The sequence below is a fragment of the Sprattus sprattus genome (genome assembly GCF_963457725.1).
Source record: "Sprattus sprattus genome assembly, chromosome: 11".
NCBI lineage: Eukaryota > Metazoa > Chordata > Actinopteri > Clupeiformes > Clupeidae > Sprattus > Sprattus sprattus.
The window spans coordinates 8,651,943-8,671,752 of NC_137909.1; the positions used below are offsets into that span (position 1 = coordinate 8,651,943).

The window sequence follows — 19,810 nt, forward strand, 5'->3', positions numbered from 1 at the left end:
TCAATTCATTCACGTTAATGTTTTTGTATGAGCCTGACATTTGCTCTGCAGATAGATAACAGGTTCCCTAACAGAAAGTCTGAAACTTGAAGTTCTTTACTTGGGAAGCACTGTACAACTGAGTAGACATGCATAATATTTTAGTAACCTCATCTCGTAACATTCGTTGATAGAATGCAGGCTGCGAGGCTCGCGTAAGACCTTACGTAAAAATTGACGCTAGTCTAGAAAAAGGGGCCGACGCACGCAAGACGTGAAAGTCGCGCAAGGGTCACGCAAGGGGCTTGCGCGGCCTCTTGCGCTTACGTCCCCGAGCATAAATCAGCCTTAAGGGTACACACTTAGCTATCCTAGATAGTGATAGCAAACACCATCAAGATGCAAGGAGCTTAATATACTGTATCAATCTTGAACAAAATGTCCCAAAAGGCCATTATGATTTTTTTTATTTTTTTTTTAATCTTTATAGCATTTTGTGAACGGGCAACCTACTCCTGAGTATCCCAAGGTATGAAAAGGCACAACATGAGAGCAATAACCTGGTGATTTGATAAAAAGCCATATAATTACATCAGGATCATCATTTCTAGATGTATTATTGTCCAATATGGAATAGCAAAGATAACTGCTGAGTTGCAGCACCATTGTTTTTGTTTTTTATGAATAAAAAAAAGAAAACATTTTAAATGTATATATATCTGTCTTTAGTCATACATCTTTTTCTTACAAAAATATACAGAGAAAAGCGGTAATATGTGATTAATCATGATTAATCCACAGAAACATGTGATTAATTTGATAAAAAATTGTAATCGTTATTAGATATTTTTTACAGTGCTAAGTGCTAATGAGGACAGTTGTGCAGCGCCTGATGTTTACTGGCTTACAACATGAGGTTACAATTCATTAGCCTACATTGAAATGACATGATCCAACAACCTGGTTTCTCCTCCTAGATAAGTAGATATCGTTACACTGTACCAAGAGTGATCATATACAAGTCTTGTCTTTTTACAACCTTTGCATCACAACTTACTGACCTTTTTAACAGTAGACTGATTCTACAGTTTTACAATGCCATAGCAATCTCTTGATCTGAAGGAAATGTCCTACTTCCGTCAACAAATTCTTCAATGGGTTAGAAATCAAATAAATAAACCATAAATTATTAGATCTTATATGGCCTCAAGTTACATTTTCTGCCAACTGCAGAGACCAAAACTGAATGGCAGCCAAATTCCAAAATGGTGATGTCCTTTTTATAACACAACCATGTCACTAGCAGATGTTGGCCGATGTTTGAGAAAAGCCTTACAGGTACAAATGGACATTCTATGTATTAACCATCATCACTGATGTCAAATTGAGTATTCTTTTCCCTGCGCATCTTCACTTGCAATGCAATTTGCACAGCTTCATTATTTTCGCCACTGGCACACCTGTCAATGAATTGTTTTGATACTTCAAGTGTCTTCAACAGTACAATTGTAGGGGGAACACTATATTTAACTAGGCATTAAGGGGAGATGACTGATTTCACATACAGAAGAAGCTTGATAGATACTGGAATAAGAAAAGAGGAACTGTGATGGACAAATGCCGCCTAGCTCACCAATTTGGTGTCCTGTTGTTATGCCTTCCCATTTGATGGGGAAAATATAAACCATTGACTGAAATGGTGCACAGGTGAAAGAGATTATTGGGCAGCATGTTCATTCCGATCTATGGTGGGGGAAACTGAGATTAGGATCTACTGGAGTCTAGGGGATGAACCGCTCAGTCTCATTGTGCACCATCGCTGGGTCTAGTGTAGCACTTTGCATGTCAAGAAATCTTAAAAAGGTCAATGTTTTGGGCCAAGGCCCCCCCGCTCAAGAGAGGAATGCGATGCATTAACTCGGAAAATGTTCCATTACACTCCATTCTGAGGGCCAAAAATAGAGCGCACTTCATTCTTTCCACAAACAGAGTTGGCTGCAGAGATTGCCAGTGAAACAAATGCAAATGTAAACACCTCGTCATTTCCCTCTAAACCAACCGGCTGGAATCACTGAGAAGAAAGACAGATATCCCAACCGTTTAAGCCCTGCATCTTTATGAGCCAGGGCTGAAGGCAGGGGGAAGTTCAGATTCTCCCCCACATTTCCCCCTTTCTTTCTCTGCCCATCATTCTTGATAAAAGAAAAAAACAGAGGAGGTTAAATGTTAGCTTTTGAAATCTGTACACACACACACACACACACACACACCACTTCCTAACCAGGCTGAATTTACCATAAAAGCATGGAAGGCTGGTGTAGTTCTCCTAGATGTAACTACATAAAACATAAATGTATCCATAATATTAACAGGAACAGGGGAGGAGAAATAACTAAAGGAGTAACTTGTTATGAAAATAAACTTGAACTCTTCTTCTAGTGGCGCAGAGTTGGAGTTCGCAACTGTCACCTCACCTGCACCAGCTGCTGACAGGAACCTCTTTGCATTATGTAAAACACTCGTGTTCGCAACAACTGGCTTGTTGCAGTTTCAGCAGGCACTTGCCATGGCCTGTGTCAGACTGACCTTCCAGTTTGATCACCCTGATGTTACAGAGCACAGCACACCCGCAATGTGCCAGATTGTGCAGGTAAAATGCAATCCATCTCCTGTTGCAACACTGAAGACTGGACCGTTTTCACCAGAGGTCCCCCGTTTCACTGAACCAATTTATAAAAATACATTGTCAAAATGCCCCCAAACCACGTAAGTGAAATATGGAACGTGCGCCTGATATATAGCTGCCATCAAAGATGCGTCCGATATAGTAAGGCAACCTATATTTTTCAGAGCAGGAAGGAAAGGCAGACAGTAATAAGGCCACCTGGCACCACAACCTGGATAACAGTGGAGCAGACCACAGCCTGGGTAAGAGTGGAGCAGACCACAGCCTGGGTAAGAGTGGAGCAGAACACAGCCTGGGTAAGAGTGGAGCACACCTCAGCCTGGGTAAGAGTGGAGCAGACCACAGCCTGGGTAAGAGTGGAGCACACCTCAGCCTGGGTAAGAGTGGAGCACACCTCAGCCTGGGTAAGAGTGGAGCAGAACCCTTTTGAACAACCTTTTCACCAAGGTCTGAAGCTGCGGCTAGTTCTGTTACTAGCTGAGTCATAGAGGCAGGAAAAGGAGCCTTATCTTTGTAATGTTGATGAAATTGGGCTGCACTTCCTCTGGGGCTGGTTTTGCTCCCTCCAGTAAAACACACACACAGCAAACCCCCTGAATGACTTTCTCTTGTCTTCCTGTCTCTAAGTGTCCCCTCTTCCCCTCTCTAGAGTGGATGTGAGGAGACACTCTAGACCCAGCGCTGATGTGTGAAGCAGGCTCAATTAGTGACAGCTGGAGTTGGGCATCTAAAGGCTGTTTTGGTTGAGGCTTTAAATAGCAACCGGTTTCTCAGTAACAGTCCACGTCTTCTAGGTCCTCATCAGTTTACAGGGGCAAAAATCAACTCCAACCTAACAAAAGTTCCATCAAAGGCAGTCAAAGAGCAAACCCTTTGGCTGTCATCACTTGGAATAGAACATGCGTGCATGAACATACAACTGTTAGGAAGGGTACAGTACTCCTAAGCCTTTGAAATAACAGGCGGTTAATGTGGGCTTTCTTTTAAAAATACACAGCTGCAATATTGGATTTGATAACGGCTAGCTACTTGAATTAGATCAATTTAACAAATAAATCTTTTCAGGATCAAGGGGATAAAATGAGATTACTAATTTCTAATAGAATAATAGCGCCCTACTAAAAGGCTTTAGCTACACATTGTGTAAATTGCAATAAAGAAATAGAGGTCAACAAATCAAGAATCCTTCTCCACCAGAGCCCTATGCCTTGAATTCCTCCAAAGTTCCTGGAAGAGATGTGGCACTTCCTGTAGTCTGAGAGACACCAGAGGCCACAGGAGGGGTGTTTGTGTTGTAGAGGCTCACCCCAGCCTCGGGCCCAGCCAACCCGCACGTAGGCCCTTCTTCCTGGGACTTGGGGATCAGCACAACCTCTCCTGGGAGGCTCATTTTTAAAGGACTTGTCCTGGCGCCGAGAGCAATAAGCAGCAGCAAGTGACCCCTCAGCACCCTGGAGGCCAAAGGGGCTACACACACACAAACACTGGAGCACATATGCTGCGTCACTTCAAACTGCTACCCAAAGGCCTAGGTCCGTTCCCAGCACCTCACAGGCATCTCCTTCACACACACACACACACCCAAACACACTTTTAAAACCTCTTACCTTGCCTTGGGCATGCGCAAAGATGTGCTCACACCTTGTTTGTTTACTAACATCAACTTTGATCCGCATCGTGCACAGGCAGTGTAGTGGCTAAAAGTTCCCTTCTTTCTATCAGTAGATAGATCTTAACATTTTCTTTGAATAACCACTCTCAGACGGAAAGAAAACGAGTCGTATGTGTTTCAACAACAGTAGAAAAACTGTGTTTGCTCCATCTTTTACTGAATTCTGACTAGTGCAACAAATGTGACAGTTGATACATTAATGCGCAAGCTTCCACTCAAACGTATTTTCAAGCAGAGCGTCAGTCACAACATAGACATAGTCGGTCAAAACCAACACAGGATGTGCTGATGGATGCGACACCAGTCGTGAATAAATACCCCAAATAAACAATTGAATTGTATACCAAAAGCTTTAGATCGGCGGAATAAATTATTAGCTATAAATGGTTGGTTGCAAATTAGAAGAGACAACTAGAAGCTAACAGCTAACTCCTGATTGAGCAGTCAACACTTTGTATTTTCCTGCACCACTATCCATGTAGATGTTGATTTTGTCTTCAGAGCTTGGGAATGACTGACATGTTAAGTGAAATGCAGCACGTTGATGTTCAATCGTGAACAATTGCTGTTCCTTATCAGAGCTAAACTCTCCTGACTAAGCTAGAGTGCTAATAGTTAGCGAGCTACTAGCGAACTTTACTAAAGGCTTTAGCTACACCTAGCTAGCCCACATTGAAACTCTTAACCACCACTAAAATAAATCGGTTGATAACCGCTATTTGAGTAACTTACATGTCCTGTGATGACAAAACATGTGTTTTGCCTCCAGATGCCATTTATTGCCACAATTGCTGTGCCTTATCAGAGCTAAACTCTCCTGACTAAGCTAGAGTGCTAATATTTAGCGAACTGCTAGCGAACTTTACTAAAGGCTTTAACTACACCTAGCTAGCCCACATCGGCACTCTTAACCACCACTAAAATAAATCGGTTGATAATCGCTGTTTGAGTGATGACATACATGTGTTTTGCCTCCAGATGCCATTTATTGGTGTCGTTCACCCATCCTGCAACTGCATATTGATATGCATCTGTACCCTTGAAAGCCTTCAGGCTATCTCCGGTGTATGGGGATGGATTGTATACAAGCGGCTGGGTCATCTCCACGCAGGCATGCATGCGCATAACACTCCCTATGAGTGGCTTCCCGGTCACCACTAGCCCCACGTTACATCGGCCTAGTTTGACCCGCCTTGTTTGAGCTCACCGATCGGCGTAGGCCACCTCTCTCGAAAGGCTCAGACATTGCCGGAAAAATGAGAGTTAAATTTATGCGTGAGCTACATGAGGCAATTATAAGCGAGTTACGAGCTTTGACTGGGTTAAACGCGATTTTGGTTACATTGGGTGGGTTAAATTGACACATGTACCCAGGGCTAGTGAGGTACAAAGTGCCACCTTCTGGTATGACAAAATCATTTCTCTTCAGATCTGGAAGGCTTCTATGCTATGACAGTTCCTGTCATGGCTCTCATCTGTGTGTACTCGTTCGCCTCCCTCTTTCTCTTTCTCTTTCTCTCTCTCTCTCCCTCCCTCTCGACTAACCAACTAACTAACGTGTGGTTGAGGCCACATGGTTGTGGTTAGAGTGTGATGCCTGTGTGATGATTTCTACACTGTAACAGCAAGTTACCCAAAACACAAAAAGGAAGTGAAGGCTGAACTGGGGGAGGGGGAAAGTTTGTATGTTTGACAAGCATCAGGGTCAAGGTAAGGCTGTTGCCAGGGGTCCATGCCAAAAGGCAGATTATTTTAGAGGAAATCAAGCTTGTAAGTTGGAAATTAACAAGAGATGAGAAATTGTGACTGGTACAGCGATGCAAAATGAATGACAAGAACAAAATAAAAAAAGAACAAAGAAAGAGTAACCAGCACAAAAAAAAAAGGCCAGAATGTCAAAGAGAACAAACAGCGCTGTCATCAGGAGGCCTCCAATGACCTAAGCTACAGTGGCACTCCTGCATGCTCCCTTCCTTCATCTGCGTGCTCTAACCAGTGAGCCCATTTGTGACGGACATCTCTTCGGCACCCTCCAGCACTCAGCACTCAGCTAGGCGACAGCCAGCCAGCCGTGGCAGCAGGTGCTGAAGGCAGACAACGAATGTTTTTGGCACTTCCCGCTGCTGACGCTTAAGGTCAAGCCCTCGCTCATGGGCTTAGCGTCAGCACCGGCCGCTTTTTACCCCCCACCCCCCGGCTCGGGAGTCTGTCTGTCTGCACTTTGCCAACCATTCTGTTCTCTTGCGCGCTCTCTCTCTCTCTGTGTGTGTGTGTGTGTGTGTGTGTGTGTGTGTGTGAGTGTGTGTGTGTGTGTGTGTGTGTGTGTCTGCCACCCCCCTCCTTTCCCTCCCGTCCCCCCTGGATTACTGCAGCAGTGCAGGGTAGTCTGAAGGTCAGACCTGCTCCCTGTGAGGGACAGACACCACAGAGACCTGCTCCCTGTGAGGGACAGACACCATAGAGACCTGCTCCCTGTGAGGGACAGACACCATAGAGACCTGCTCCCTGTGAGGGTCAGACACCACAGAGACTGCAGTCAACCACCACAAAGACCCCATACTGCAGCATCTTGCGTCACCCTACCTCAGACAGGAGAGATGACAACACTCAAAAACACATTCCGAGAGGCTTAAAAGTTGAAACAAATTTCAGTACAATACATTCGATCATAACCCTGAATAATTCATATCCTACGTCTATGCTAAAAATGTATATTTGAATGCCTTCAGGCAATCCAAAAAATATTAGCAGAGGCAACACCAGATGAGCGTCATCAGCCTCATCAGTAATCCAATCAGGTCTGTATCCATTTCGTCATGTTGCCATGATACCGTTTGTCATGAGAACCCACCAATCGAATAGGTAGAAGTGAACAATCAACCTATACTAGTAGAGGAGAGAGACATGCCCTTGACTATTGAAATTAAGGTGCAGGGATTTTCAGTCAATGATGGCGTGTTCAAGCTAAACTGGCCAGGAGTAGTTGAGGATGGGAGTGAGCTTGAGGAAATGAGTGCAAAGCAGAGAGTAAACTGTGTGGAAGCTTTAACAACCATAGTGTCCTTTAAAATAGAGGAACGTGTTTGTGTGTAGGAGGCTAGGTAGGTGTAGGCTTAAGAATCGTTTGCCCTACAAGGTCATTCTGTATTTTGTATGTGTGAGTTTGTGTATGTGAATGAGTCAGAGGGAGAGACACAGAAAGTCACACACACACACACACACACACACACAGAGAGAGAGAGAACACAAGGTGCTGTGCATGCTATGGACAGATATCTTATCATTCAGATGCTAAGCTTAAGTTGGGGGGGGGGGGGGGGCAATGTCTGGTCCAGTGACTCATCTTACACTCTTGAAGCATGCAAGCAAGCCTCTGGAAGGAACAGATCTGTCTGAAACGTCGCACTGCTGCAGATCCCCAGAGCGAGAGAGAGGAGGGGGGGGTGAGAGAGAGAGAGAGAGAGAGAGAGAGAGAGAGAGAGACACGGAGAGGGCGATAGTGCCAAAAGAGCAGGACAGAGAGACAGAGTGCAGCACCTCTCTGCAGACTAAACTCAGTGTTTCAGGACAGCGATGCTTCCTGTGCTGTGCACTCATGGGGGAGATGAGGGGGGCCGCTGCCATCACTCTCTAGAGCTGAGCATCTGCAGCAGGTCAGAGGTCACGATCTGAGGGACAACACATCCGACACGACTAAATGCGTGTGTGTGTGTCTCTTTGTGCGTGTTCGTTCCATCTATGGGGAGCCTGCAGTTCCATTGAACAGGAAGGGCAAAAATCACGTCACTCCACGTCATCCTTCAACATTCTTCTCAACAGTGCTCCTCTACATCCTCTGCCACCCCTCTTGCCCTCCTCAGATACTCAACTCCATCTAAAACTGTCTGCTTGGAACGCCTACTGAGTTTAAAATCAGTCTGCCTTTTAGACGGGCACCTTGGAGGGACTCGAGACATCTCCCTCCTCCTCCTCCTCTTCTCTCCCAACCGCCCCCCCCCCCCCCCCCCCCCCCCCCTCTCCTCTTTTCTCCAGCGCATACAGCCAACCAGCAGCAGTCAAAGCCTCACACAGAGGGGGAAGGGGGACGAGAAGCTGTGACGCAAAAAGAGGCTAGCCAATAGGAATCCAGGCTGAGATGGAGAGAGAGAAAATGAGAAAGAGACAGAGACAGAAATGGAAAGGTGAGAGAGAACCAACTATTAGATGGAGACTTGAAAAGCAGCAAGAAATTGAAGCCCAAGGGGACAGACTTGTTTTCTTTCTTTCTTTCCTGCTCGCAGCCTCTCTCTCTCTCTCCTGCCGTCACAAGAATGCCTCAACATCCCGCTTTCTGCCCGATCTCTCTATTCATGCCCTGAATCACTCTGCCATCACTACATCAGCACACGTACGCATACACCCACGCTTGGCATTGTGTGTGTAAATATTCAATCCTGAGTGACCCTGGGCCTGCTCAGTGTGTGTGTGTGTGTGTGTGTGTGTTACATTAACAGCACCCTCACCTGGCTACTAATGCAGGGATTAGGATGAGACAGGGTGGGATATGGGACAGAGTCTGGTCCATAATGCTGACGGATGAGAACATACTGAGCCCCACACACACAGCTAGGATCCGGCTCACCGCAGCTAAGCCTCTATCCACACACTAGGGGTGTCACGATACCAAAAATTCAGTAGTCGGTACCAATACCAGTAAAATAACACGATTCTCAATACCAATTTCGATACCACGGTAAAAAAAAAAAAAGAAGGATTTTTCCAAGATTCCATGTTCTTGAACTTGAAACATTAACTTCTTTATTAAAATATGTGAAAATAGCTAAATGTCATAAGACATACAAAACATGTGCAATATAGCATAGCACAACATAATAAAGTGCAATTAATGGTTAAAGTGCAACAACTAGTGACCCCAGACACATTCCAGACTTCCAGGCATCTTTTCAAAAGGTACTGTGCAAAAACAACAACAGTGCAAAACAAAACCGTGGATATAACAGTGCAGCCATTCAGCTTACAAGATGAACATGAGTTTTGAGCTTCTTAAAGGACTTATTTAATACAAAATAAATCGAAATGTTCAGTGTGGCCGCGGCGAATTTCCAGCTTTCACTCGCAAATCGTTTTATACATCAGCTACATTGAGTCTATGGCATCGAAAAAAAATAATAAATTGGGTAATCGTGTTGTCAAACCAATTGCATATTTATGTGTAACTATATTAAACTAGGACCTTCGGTGAAATTCCCTAGTTTAGTCATGATACTTGCAAGATACATGCTCTCTTTCTCTCTCTCTATCTAATTCCAACCAAGGTAGGCTATAGGCTAACGTTAAAACTACAGCATAGCTTACCTCAACTACGTACATAACATTAGCCATTGTAACACACGTGCCCATCATTTTAAACATCATGTAACGTGTATTTCAGTATGACAGATTTAAAAAAAACTGCATTATTTGGGAATGTTAAAATGAATCAGAACTATCCTTGAGTTCTTTAAACATACAGATGACTGTCTTTCAGGTGCTTTGCTAAATTGAAAGTACTTTCTCCCTTGGTCTGAAGAACACGGTAGCATCGTTTGCATAATGTTCAAAAGTAGGGTGACTACATGTCCTGTTTTACCCGAACATGTCCTCTTTTCGAGACCTAAAAAATGCGTCCAGCAGGGATTCCAAAAGCATCCGGGATTTAGCCTCGTCTGATATGTGTTTTGTCTCCGTTACATTCCACCTTTTTGCGTGTGCTCTCATTGGTCGACCGCTTTCCCAGTGTTGCCAGATATGATAATTATCCTCCAAAATGAGCCTATGATACGCCATTTCCAGTCTGGCAACACTTCACACCTCCACTAGCTCCATCGTTTACAATAGTAAATGGCAGATCTGATGACAAAACTTCGACTGGAACACCGAAGCGTACCGTAAATCCTCAAATAAAGGCCGGGATTCAATTAGAAGCAGGGCTTCAGATAGTAGCCGGGGTCGTGGTCCATACGGACAAATAAAGGCCGGGCCCCGAATACAAGCCGGGGGTAAAATAAAGTAGCCTACCGGTATATTACTGTAGCCTACCAGCATCAGTCCGTCAACTCAAAGTAGGCATCACAATTTAATTGAATGCATTTCACAAATACATGTTCTCCTCATGTTTAATATTATATTATATAATATTGTTGGCTAATCTCATGGGCTGTTTGCGATAAAAAAAAAGAAATTTCCCCACGTAGGACTACTAGGCGAATGTTTAGCCTAAATGCACGTATTGTATAGCCTACTGTTGTTTATCTAACGTTTTAGGTGGCTAGGTTACTTTTTCCAGAAGGGATCATAAAGCAGTAGTAGACTTACGTAACTTTGATATTAAATTCAAAGAGATGGTGTATGCCGATTGCTGAAGAACATTCGGGAGAAAAAGCAGCAAAGAAGTTTGACATTGACCCGAGACGAATGCGATAGGCTACGACTAGCAGGTGGAGGTAGAAAGAAAGTTAGGCTGGATATCAAACCAGCTCGTTGAATAAATGTTTTCAGTCCGCGATAAGCATAATAGAGTGTCTAGAAAAATGATTAAATTCAAGGTTTGGAAATCTTTTCCTCCGTGACTGACAGTGGAGAGACCATAACTCGATGTTTATTTTTTACGTTGACACCCCGACCTAAAGCGCTACACGATGTGCAGGAAGTGTTGAACGCATATGCAATGAATTATATTAGCCTACTGCAATTATGCCCATTATTTAAATAATACAATTCTATAACAGAAGATAAGTAAGAAATAAAGGCCTGCCCCTAATACAAGCCTGCCCCAAATAAAGGCCGGTGCGCTGTGCAGCCTAAGTAAATACAAGCCCCGGCCACTATTTGAGGATTTACGGTATACTACCCCCGTCAGTTCCAGAAGAAGCTGCTTTGATGTGAGACCTGTTCGTCTGCAGTTCAGACATCTCCCCCCCCCGTCCGTCCGTCCGTCCGCACACGCACACACACACTATAAACAAACTTGAGATGCATTAGGCCTGCGGTAGTGTAAACCTGCTGTGAGCAGTGAGGCTAACCAGTGCGGAACCCAAGAGCAAGAGGTCCTGAGCAGCCACAGAGTCTCTTCCAGGGGCTCAGCATGGCTAGTGGCCACCCTATGACAAGCCGCAGACCACAGATCTCTCAACACAGATATGCTGGATTTGTTGCGGCCGCAAGCGCCAACGGATGGTTTTTATTTGGCCTTGTTATATTAGGCAATAGACGTGTACATGAAAACCCTCACATTTCGAAGTCCTTCTGTCTTTAGCACAGCTGTGAGAACCTACTTTCCACCACTGCATCGCATTATCACAATATAATAGTTTTAGCTGGGATGGGAATGCAACTGACATCCAGCTAGTAGGTGGATGAGGGGGGGGCGGGCTTGATGGCACTTACAAGCCATGTGTGAAAGAGAGTGGTCTCAGGTACATTCTCTCAATCATGAAATTAATCAGAGTGAGAGTGAGAGCGTGAACGTGAGCGTGAGAGAAGGAGAGGGAGAGAGAGAGAGAGAGAGAGACAGAGACACTTACCAGCCACCTCCACGATGTCTCCGGGGACGAGGTCTTTGGCCTTGATGCGTTGCACACTCTTGCGATCCTGCCGGTACACCTTCCCCATCTCCGGCTCGTACTCTTTCAGCGCCTCAATGGCATTCTCTGCATTCCGTTCCTACGGGGCAACACAAGCGAATGTCACCCTCATTTGGAGCATAGGACGACACAACTCCTGATAAAAATGGTCAAGAAGTGTCAGCTAATATTGCATACATTTAACCAAAAGCGCAAGAGATTTTAAGCACTGAATTTTGCACATTCCAGTACGGGGTGAGACCAAAACAGAGTAAAAAATTGCCATCATCACAATCAGATTTTGGTAATCAAGAGACAAGACTCCATGTCTTAATGCAATAAGGTTAACACGACCTTAAAAGAGAAAAACAAACAAGAAGGAGTAGCTTGACCGCCGCAGAATTGTGAGACTGATTAGATGCCACCAAAATAGGCCAAGACCAACCCCAACAAGCTAATCACGAACAGACCTTTGACGTGGTCTTCAGTGATGCAGGCCCGACTGTAAGACTGCAGATGAGAATCTGGGAAAAGCCTTGCTTTACAAGTTGTGCCAAAGCAAACAAATAGCAGAAAATAGCCCTGTCTTACACTAATGGGTCAATGAAAACCAGTGTTTGCTACCACAATGTATTCCCCATGTTCTAGCGGGCCTGGGAATGCATGCTTGTAAAAAGCCCAAAGGTCAGAGTGTGGCATCAGATATGAGGCCATTCAACGTAGCCTGGCGCCGTTCCCTGCCACAACTCCACTGCAGAGTTCCTGGAGCTGAAAGACCTTTCCGTGACCTTTCCTGGTGGAGTGGGACTGGCTCCTTGGGACGCAGTACAGTGGGAGCATCCTGTTTGGTTTTGGCAGGAGGCTGGATATGGGTTTGCCTTTCAAAGTGAAAGAGCCGGTAACTTGAATACAGGCTACTTGGTCTGAATCACTAAGGCAACTAATGAGGTACACTTGGACTGGGAGGGGTGTTACAAAAAAAAAAAATGTCCACCACACTGCCGGTTACTACTTTGGTTAACAAAGGCTTGCAAAATGAAACTGATGAGAGAACAGAGACTGAACAGAGATCCACAACCACAGTGGTTTCAGCTCTGTGTGTCCACCTACTTCAACTGTGTCGCTACGGTTACCCTTCAAGGTACAAAGAACACTGCTACCACAATAACGTGTTCACACACATGAATAGGGTTTCAGGTTCTACAGTTTGCTACCTTCTGAAAAGACACAGGAGCCTCTTTTATGCAGCTGGTTTTCACCATTGAAGCTCTGTATTAGATGCACATGGTCAACCATCCCCACTTACACAACAAAGGAGGAGCAAATAAATAAAAGGCAGAGGACAACAAGGAGCTGCTCCACTGGGAGTCTCTGCAGCAGGAGCAGGCCAAAAGTTCCATTCAGAAACACACCCGCCCCCCCAAAAAAACACACACTGATAATAGACCTAACTGATTCTTCCATTCACTGGTGCCAAAACACTTGGACCATTGCACACTAAAGAAATGACCAGATGAAATAAAAATGTATAGTAATGGTTAGTGCTGTAGCGATGCGTCGATGATGTCGACACGTCGATTTCAAAATTACGTCGACGCCATGTTTTAACGTCGATGCTTCGCCACATACACGTGGTTGACCCAAACAGAAACAAACATTGCGCAAGGACAGAGAGCAGAAACCCAGGGAATTGCTTGGCGCCATTAGTTGACATTGGCGATCTAACGTAGTGAATCATGATACATACTATAAGCTGGCCAACACCATGAGTTAGCTCCTGTTCCGTTTGTTCGTGCTTGGTTGCTGTGTTCTGCAGCCGTAAATTAACGTTAACTAAACTGGCACACTAGTAGCTAGCTAACGTTAACTACTAGCAACCAAGCACGAACAAACTGCACGGAGAGCTAAGAAGATAGTTAGCTAGCACCACCGAAGTGCGCAGAGCTCAAGCTACGCAACACACTGAACAAACGTTAAATTAATGTAACCAACGTTACTTATTGTCCCCTTCACGAGAGACAATGGGGTGCGTTTCTATCTCCATTCTCAAACGCACCCCATTGTTTCTCGTATTTAACATTTGTTCAGTTTGTTGTGTAGCTTGAGCTCTGCGCACTTCGGTGGTGCTAGCTAACTATCTTAGCTCTCCGTGCAGTTTGTTCGTGCTTGGTTGCTAGTAGTTAACGTTAGCTAGCTACTAGCGGCTAGACAGCTGTGTCAGTTTAGTTAACGTTAACTTACGGCTGCAGAACACGGCAACCAAGCACGAACAAACGGCACAGAGAGCTAACTCATGCTGTGGTCATTTACGAGTCAATCACATAACATTAGACTAACGTTGGCCAGCTTATAGTATGCATCATGATTCACTACGTTAGATCGCCAATGTCAACTAATGGCGCCAAGCAATGTCCAGGCCAGGGCTGCACATAAGGTGGTGCACAGTGCTCATGAATGAATTAATGTTTTTATGTGCACTGAAAACATTTAAATTAATGAGCACCACATCCAAGTGTGATAGGGCTCATTTGAGTACCAAACATTTTTACCGCTTCTCTAGATAAACATGAAATGTATTGTTGGACTTTTGCTGTGCAAAACAGTGCTCAATAAAGTATATTAAGATTTTTTTTTGGTATTTATTTGAGATACATTATGGTTTTAATCGAGCAACAAAAAAATAATCGTTAGACTAATCGTCCAATTAGTCGACTAATCGATAAAATAATTTCCAGATGAATCGTTTAAAAATAATCGTTTACCCCAGCCCTAGTAATGGCCAACTCTGGCTAGGCAGCCGTGTTTGGTGTGCACACTGTTTCTGCATTTCATAACATGCCCCACATAGTGAACCCCACAACTGCTCACCACAGAATGTGCTGGGAGACTTACACTATTCCACAGAATGTGCTGGGAGACTTACACTATTCCACAGAATGTGCTGGGAGACTTACACTATTCCACAGAATGTGCTGGGAGACTTACACTATTCCACAGAATGTGCTGGGAGACTTACACTATTCCATGATGTGCTGGGCTCTTACAGACTTGCACTATTCCACATGATCTGCTGAGCTCTTACAGAGTTACACTATTCCACATGATGTGCTGGGCTGTTACACTATTCAAATACCAATTGAAAACCAAGACTGTGGCCCCAATAACAAAAGGGCAAACTACAGCTCCATAGAGACCACGATACAGCTTTGTCCACAGACACACAAACACAAGGGCAAGCCAAGTTGTAAAAACAAGTACACATAGTGTGCCTCCTCAAACAGGAAGCCAACACAACCTTTGGGTGTCTCCACCTGATCTTGTTGCCCAGAGACTGGCTTCATGATTGAACAAGGGAGGGTTACAGGGTCCTAAATCTCGTGACAAGCCAGTACAAGTGCTCGTTCCACTGCTGCTTGAGGGATGGGACCCTACTTTGCCCTCCGCCCCATGATTTACATCTCCACCTCAGGTCAGCCTGACCGCCACTATTGATTATGGTGGAGGAAGAAACAATCAATTCAGCCAAAATAATCTTTGTTTCTAAACAGAGACCAAGGAGAGGGGAACCCCTGAGCGATCTAGACCTTCCTAAAAATCAGTTTCTTACGTCAACACAATTTACCCGTATTCTGCCCTTGATTTGCGTGCTTTTCAGCTAAATGCTTCTGAAGGTTGTAATAAGTCAAGTGCTCTACCAGGTAAAACACCATATTGCTAAAACAGCATACAGCTGCAGGCCTATTTCTGACATTATACATTTTCAAATAATGTAAAAAAAATTAAACTCACAATATTTTATGTTTAGGTTTAAAACTGAAACATTGCTAACCTGTGTTTTTCTCCATTAGAATGGAATATAAGGCAACATATCACACTAAGGCAACATATTAACGCTATGCAACAAATTGACACTTTTTGAGGTATGATTTTATAGGCGACTAGTTTTGGTACCATCCTGAAATTAATTCTGATAGCATATGGTCATGTGAAGGACAGATAAACATCTGTGCCTTCCCCACTAGCCGTCCCAGATATGGCCTATGTAGTTCTGTGTAACGGGCTGGAACACCCTGCAAAAATTGAACTAAAGCTTTCACACGCATGACATTGCCAGCTATACTGCCAAAAGACACCAGTTAGCGTGTTGGCAAGCTTCAATCAGTGTCAGCTGGGCTGTTGGTGGTGTTTGCAAGGTTTTTGTATGCATTTTAAGTAGTTAGCTTACTAATTTTGGAACAGAACTCCGTATTGCTGCTTCAATCACTATAAATTAAAGTGCAAAGTAGGCGGCCGTTTGGATATACTGGAGCTTGTCGATGTGCAGTGAATCCAGCTACTTCAACTTGACTATGAAGACATCATCCACCAGACTGGCGCAGAGAGCTGGACGGACAACTTTCATGCCACAGTAATAATCTGTATTCACTGCCGGTCTCGATACCTCGAAGAGAATGCTTCCCTTAGCTTGCTAGGTTTAGACTAAAAGTCCAGCGGCTTTAAGGGCGAAAGGCTCAAATAAGCCATGGGTTTCATACGAGCTAAGAAGCCTGAAAACACAAAGGCTGAAACAACATGCTTTCACTGAACTATACAAGGGGTGCAAGAGCCCATTTAAATGTCAGGGACTAGGGCCTTGGGCTAAGGCGTCCTTTGGAGCATTTCAGTCATTAGAGGTGAAAATCTATTTTAGTGGTCAAGCACCTAAAATCCAGTGTTTCCCCTGCAATGATATTAGGGTGGCGCCGCGCCCCTGCAGCCCCCCAAGCTGTAAACCTAGGGGAAACACTGAAATCAATTTGTTTTCTTGTCTTGTTACTCACATGCATTGCCTTCTTTTAAGTGAAATAGGGTTGAGCTTCATAATGGCAGTAGGAATGAGCTCTTTTAGCTGTCTAAGTAACTACAAATGGCATGAAAAAGATTTAGATTTCCCTAAAATGTCTCCGAGGATAGCGAGGTTCTCTGGACCTCTATGCAGTACAACCCTGACGGTGAGGTAGAAGACCCTGACGGTGAGGTAGAAGACCCTGACAGTGAGGTAGAAGACCCTGACAGTGAGGTAGAAGACCCTGACGGTGTGGTAGAAGACCAGTGGGTATGTAGTGGTAGATTTACTTGAGAATCTGCCACTATGCTAAATAACCTACCAGCCCTAATTTAGGAAAAGGCTGGAGATTCTTCCTCACGGACACAACACAGATTACTGCACCTCCTATTCAACCATGTTCACTGCATGCCCTCATCTCAAGGCAACAAAAAAGAAACAAAATGGGTGTTTCTTAAATACCTGGGACAAATTGAGTACTCTAGTCCAAAAAAAGAAGAATTTTAGACTTAAGTGAATCTGTTATCTAGGCCTATATTGGGAGAACCAGAATTAGTGCTTTATGGAACAAAAACAAGACAATTACAAAAAGGAGTACTGCATGAGTGCGTGTGTGCAAGAGACAGAATTGAAATGTGTGGGAGAGCGCTTAGAAGCCAAGCAGCTCACAGGGAAGAGCTCCCAGGGTGTCTCGCTTAATGAATGAGGAGCGAACCTAAAATAAGCCCATGGCCCAGAAACTGGGCGATGGGTCTGAGGGCTTCCGTAACACAGGAGGAAAATAGGCCCTCATTTCCACTGAGGGTCGTGTGTATGTGTGTGTGTGTATGCAATAGGATAGTATACTGGGGCTGCTTGTCTATAATTAGATCATAGCCTCACATTTTCAAGTAAAGTTGGTCAAATGCTCAACTATAAAAAAGAAGTGGAGGAGATCTGCACATTTTTTGCTCAGCCCAGATTTTGTTTTTACTGGTAGTATTTGTTTACTTTTGGGCGCAGGAAGTGATGTAAAACCCTTCAAATAAAAAGGATATATGCGCAGTAAAAATATCAAGTCATTCTTTGAATAAAGTATTTCTTTGCATGAAGATGCAGGCTAAGTGGACCAGAACATGCCAGAATGTGGCCTAGAATAACCCCTCTTCCAAATCACACTTGCAGGCAAAATGTATGAAACTGTTGATTAGAAAGCATTTCACAGCCCAACACTGCTGGCCTTATCATCTGCCATTTCACACATGAGCAAAATAAGCACTTGTTGACAACTTTAACACAAATGCAAGAGGTGCATTAGCTGAACGACTCGCTATGTTACAACACATTTACAACAAAAGGAAGTGAGGGTTTGTCTTGGGGAAGGAGTTTAAAGAAAAAAAGAAAAAAAAGCCTATTTTAAGCCTTCAAGGGAGTTCAAGGGAGCCTTGCCGTGCTAATGGTGAACAGCCACAGGGCTCGGGGTTCTCACAGTTCCCCCATCTCCGGGTGACTCGGTGGCCTGATGCGTTTCGATTGGAAACAGCTGTGCGATCAGCTCCCCCTGTCTCAAGAAGAGAGCCCATCTGATTCATGGGGACACACGAGCACAGAGGCAACGTGGTCGTGGTGGAGGGAAGGCAGAGAACAGCAGAGATGGCAGCCAAGCTCGGGATGCATCGCTGATGCGGGAGCTCGTCCTTGGTTAAGCAGTATGACGCCTGAGTCGACATTACACAACCCTGGTTCAATGCAGTACCTGACAGGCTCTGCTGTGATTCACCTTACACAGCACAACGTTGGCTTTACAACTCTGGCCTTGGTCCAAAGGAAGCACATAAGAGGCTATGAAGTTAAATGCCAGTATTCGTCTGCTTGTAGTTCCCAAGTGCCCCACCCCTGACTTGATCTAACCCTGGATAGCACAGATAATCTCTCTGGTCTCTAATTACGGTAGAGAGGGAAAGACAGAGAGAAAGAGTGTGTGTATGGAGAGAGAGAGTGTGTGTGTGTAAAAGCTCTTCTGGGTCTCCAGGTGCTTTGAACCATCACTTACGCAATAATTTGCACAAGACTATGCTCACTTGCACAAAAAAAAGGCAAAGCACACCATCCGCACATCAACATGTCCACAGGTGTGAATGTGCAGGCAGATGGGAAACATGACACTCACCTGCCACACACCAACAATTGCGTTGGCGATGAGGATGAGCAGGATGACGAAGGGCTCCACGAAGGCGGTGATGGTCCCCTCGCCCTCCTCGAACCAGGCCAGCACCTAAAAGGAACAAACATAATCATTCACATCTTTTTCAAACGTAATTTAAACCCCAAACCCCTTACACAGACCTCAACCAAACTCGAACATAAGAGCAGAGATCATACAGGGCATCAACAAAAATGGCAAAACAATTTCCGAGCTCGGATTTCCATCTCTTAGAGAACCAGTTTCAATTTTTTTGCCTTCTTGTAACATGGGCAAGCAACCCTCTATGACCAACTGTTAGATAAAAGATATCTCCATCGACCAAAGGCCTCACGGGAAACGAAAGGAAGTTTGGGGGAGTGATGACTGATGAGCAGTTTGGTGATTTAGTTGGTGGTGCATATCGCACACAGCCAGTGCAGAAGTGATATCAAAGACCCCTAACGAGGCTCTGCATCTGGCACTGTTTATTCGGAGCCGGAGTTGACCCCCGCGTCGCTACAGCAGTGTGATCGCTGTCGCCAGGCCGCCGTGTCCTGGCTGCCACCCCACACACACACACCCCTGGCGGTCCTGTCCGCAGTCTTAACGAGGCCAGGGCATGTTTAATTCATGCCCGCCTGCCGTCAGCACCAAAGGGACAGGAAGGGCAAGTGTCAGACGGGTGCGGCATGAGTCAGTTTATGGGTGCTGGGCCACGGTGGGTTCAAGGCTCTTCCATCTGGAGCTGGAGGTCAACCTACTGGCATAGTAGGTTTGGGACTACTGGGGGAAAACATCCTTCACAGTGCAAAAGCAAAGCATCTACCAAACATCAAAGCAAAACAAAGATTTTGTGCATTCTGCATTGACGTTTTTATTGGAC

General features: G+C 44.7%; 1 protein-coding gene across 1 annotated transcript in view; it reads right to left on the reverse strand.

Annotated features, from left to right (window-relative positions):
• The window catches only part of atp2a2b (ATPase sarcoplasmic/endoplasmic reticulum Ca2+ transporting 2b), a gene marked incomplete at its 3' end in the record, with an annotated part of 40,637 nt that overhangs the window by 16,744 nt on the left and 4,083 nt on the right, over positions 1-19,810 (reverse strand). The window contains exons 4-5 of the mRNA XM_080846972.1: positions 18,913-19,017; positions 11,900-12,038 (exon numbers count right to left, since the gene is read on the reverse strand). Of these exons, the coding sequence (XP_080703098.1) occupies positions 11,900-12,038; positions 18,913-19,017 (244 nt within the window). The remainder of the gene's footprint in view (positions 1-11,899; positions 12,039-18,912; positions 19,018-19,810) is intronic.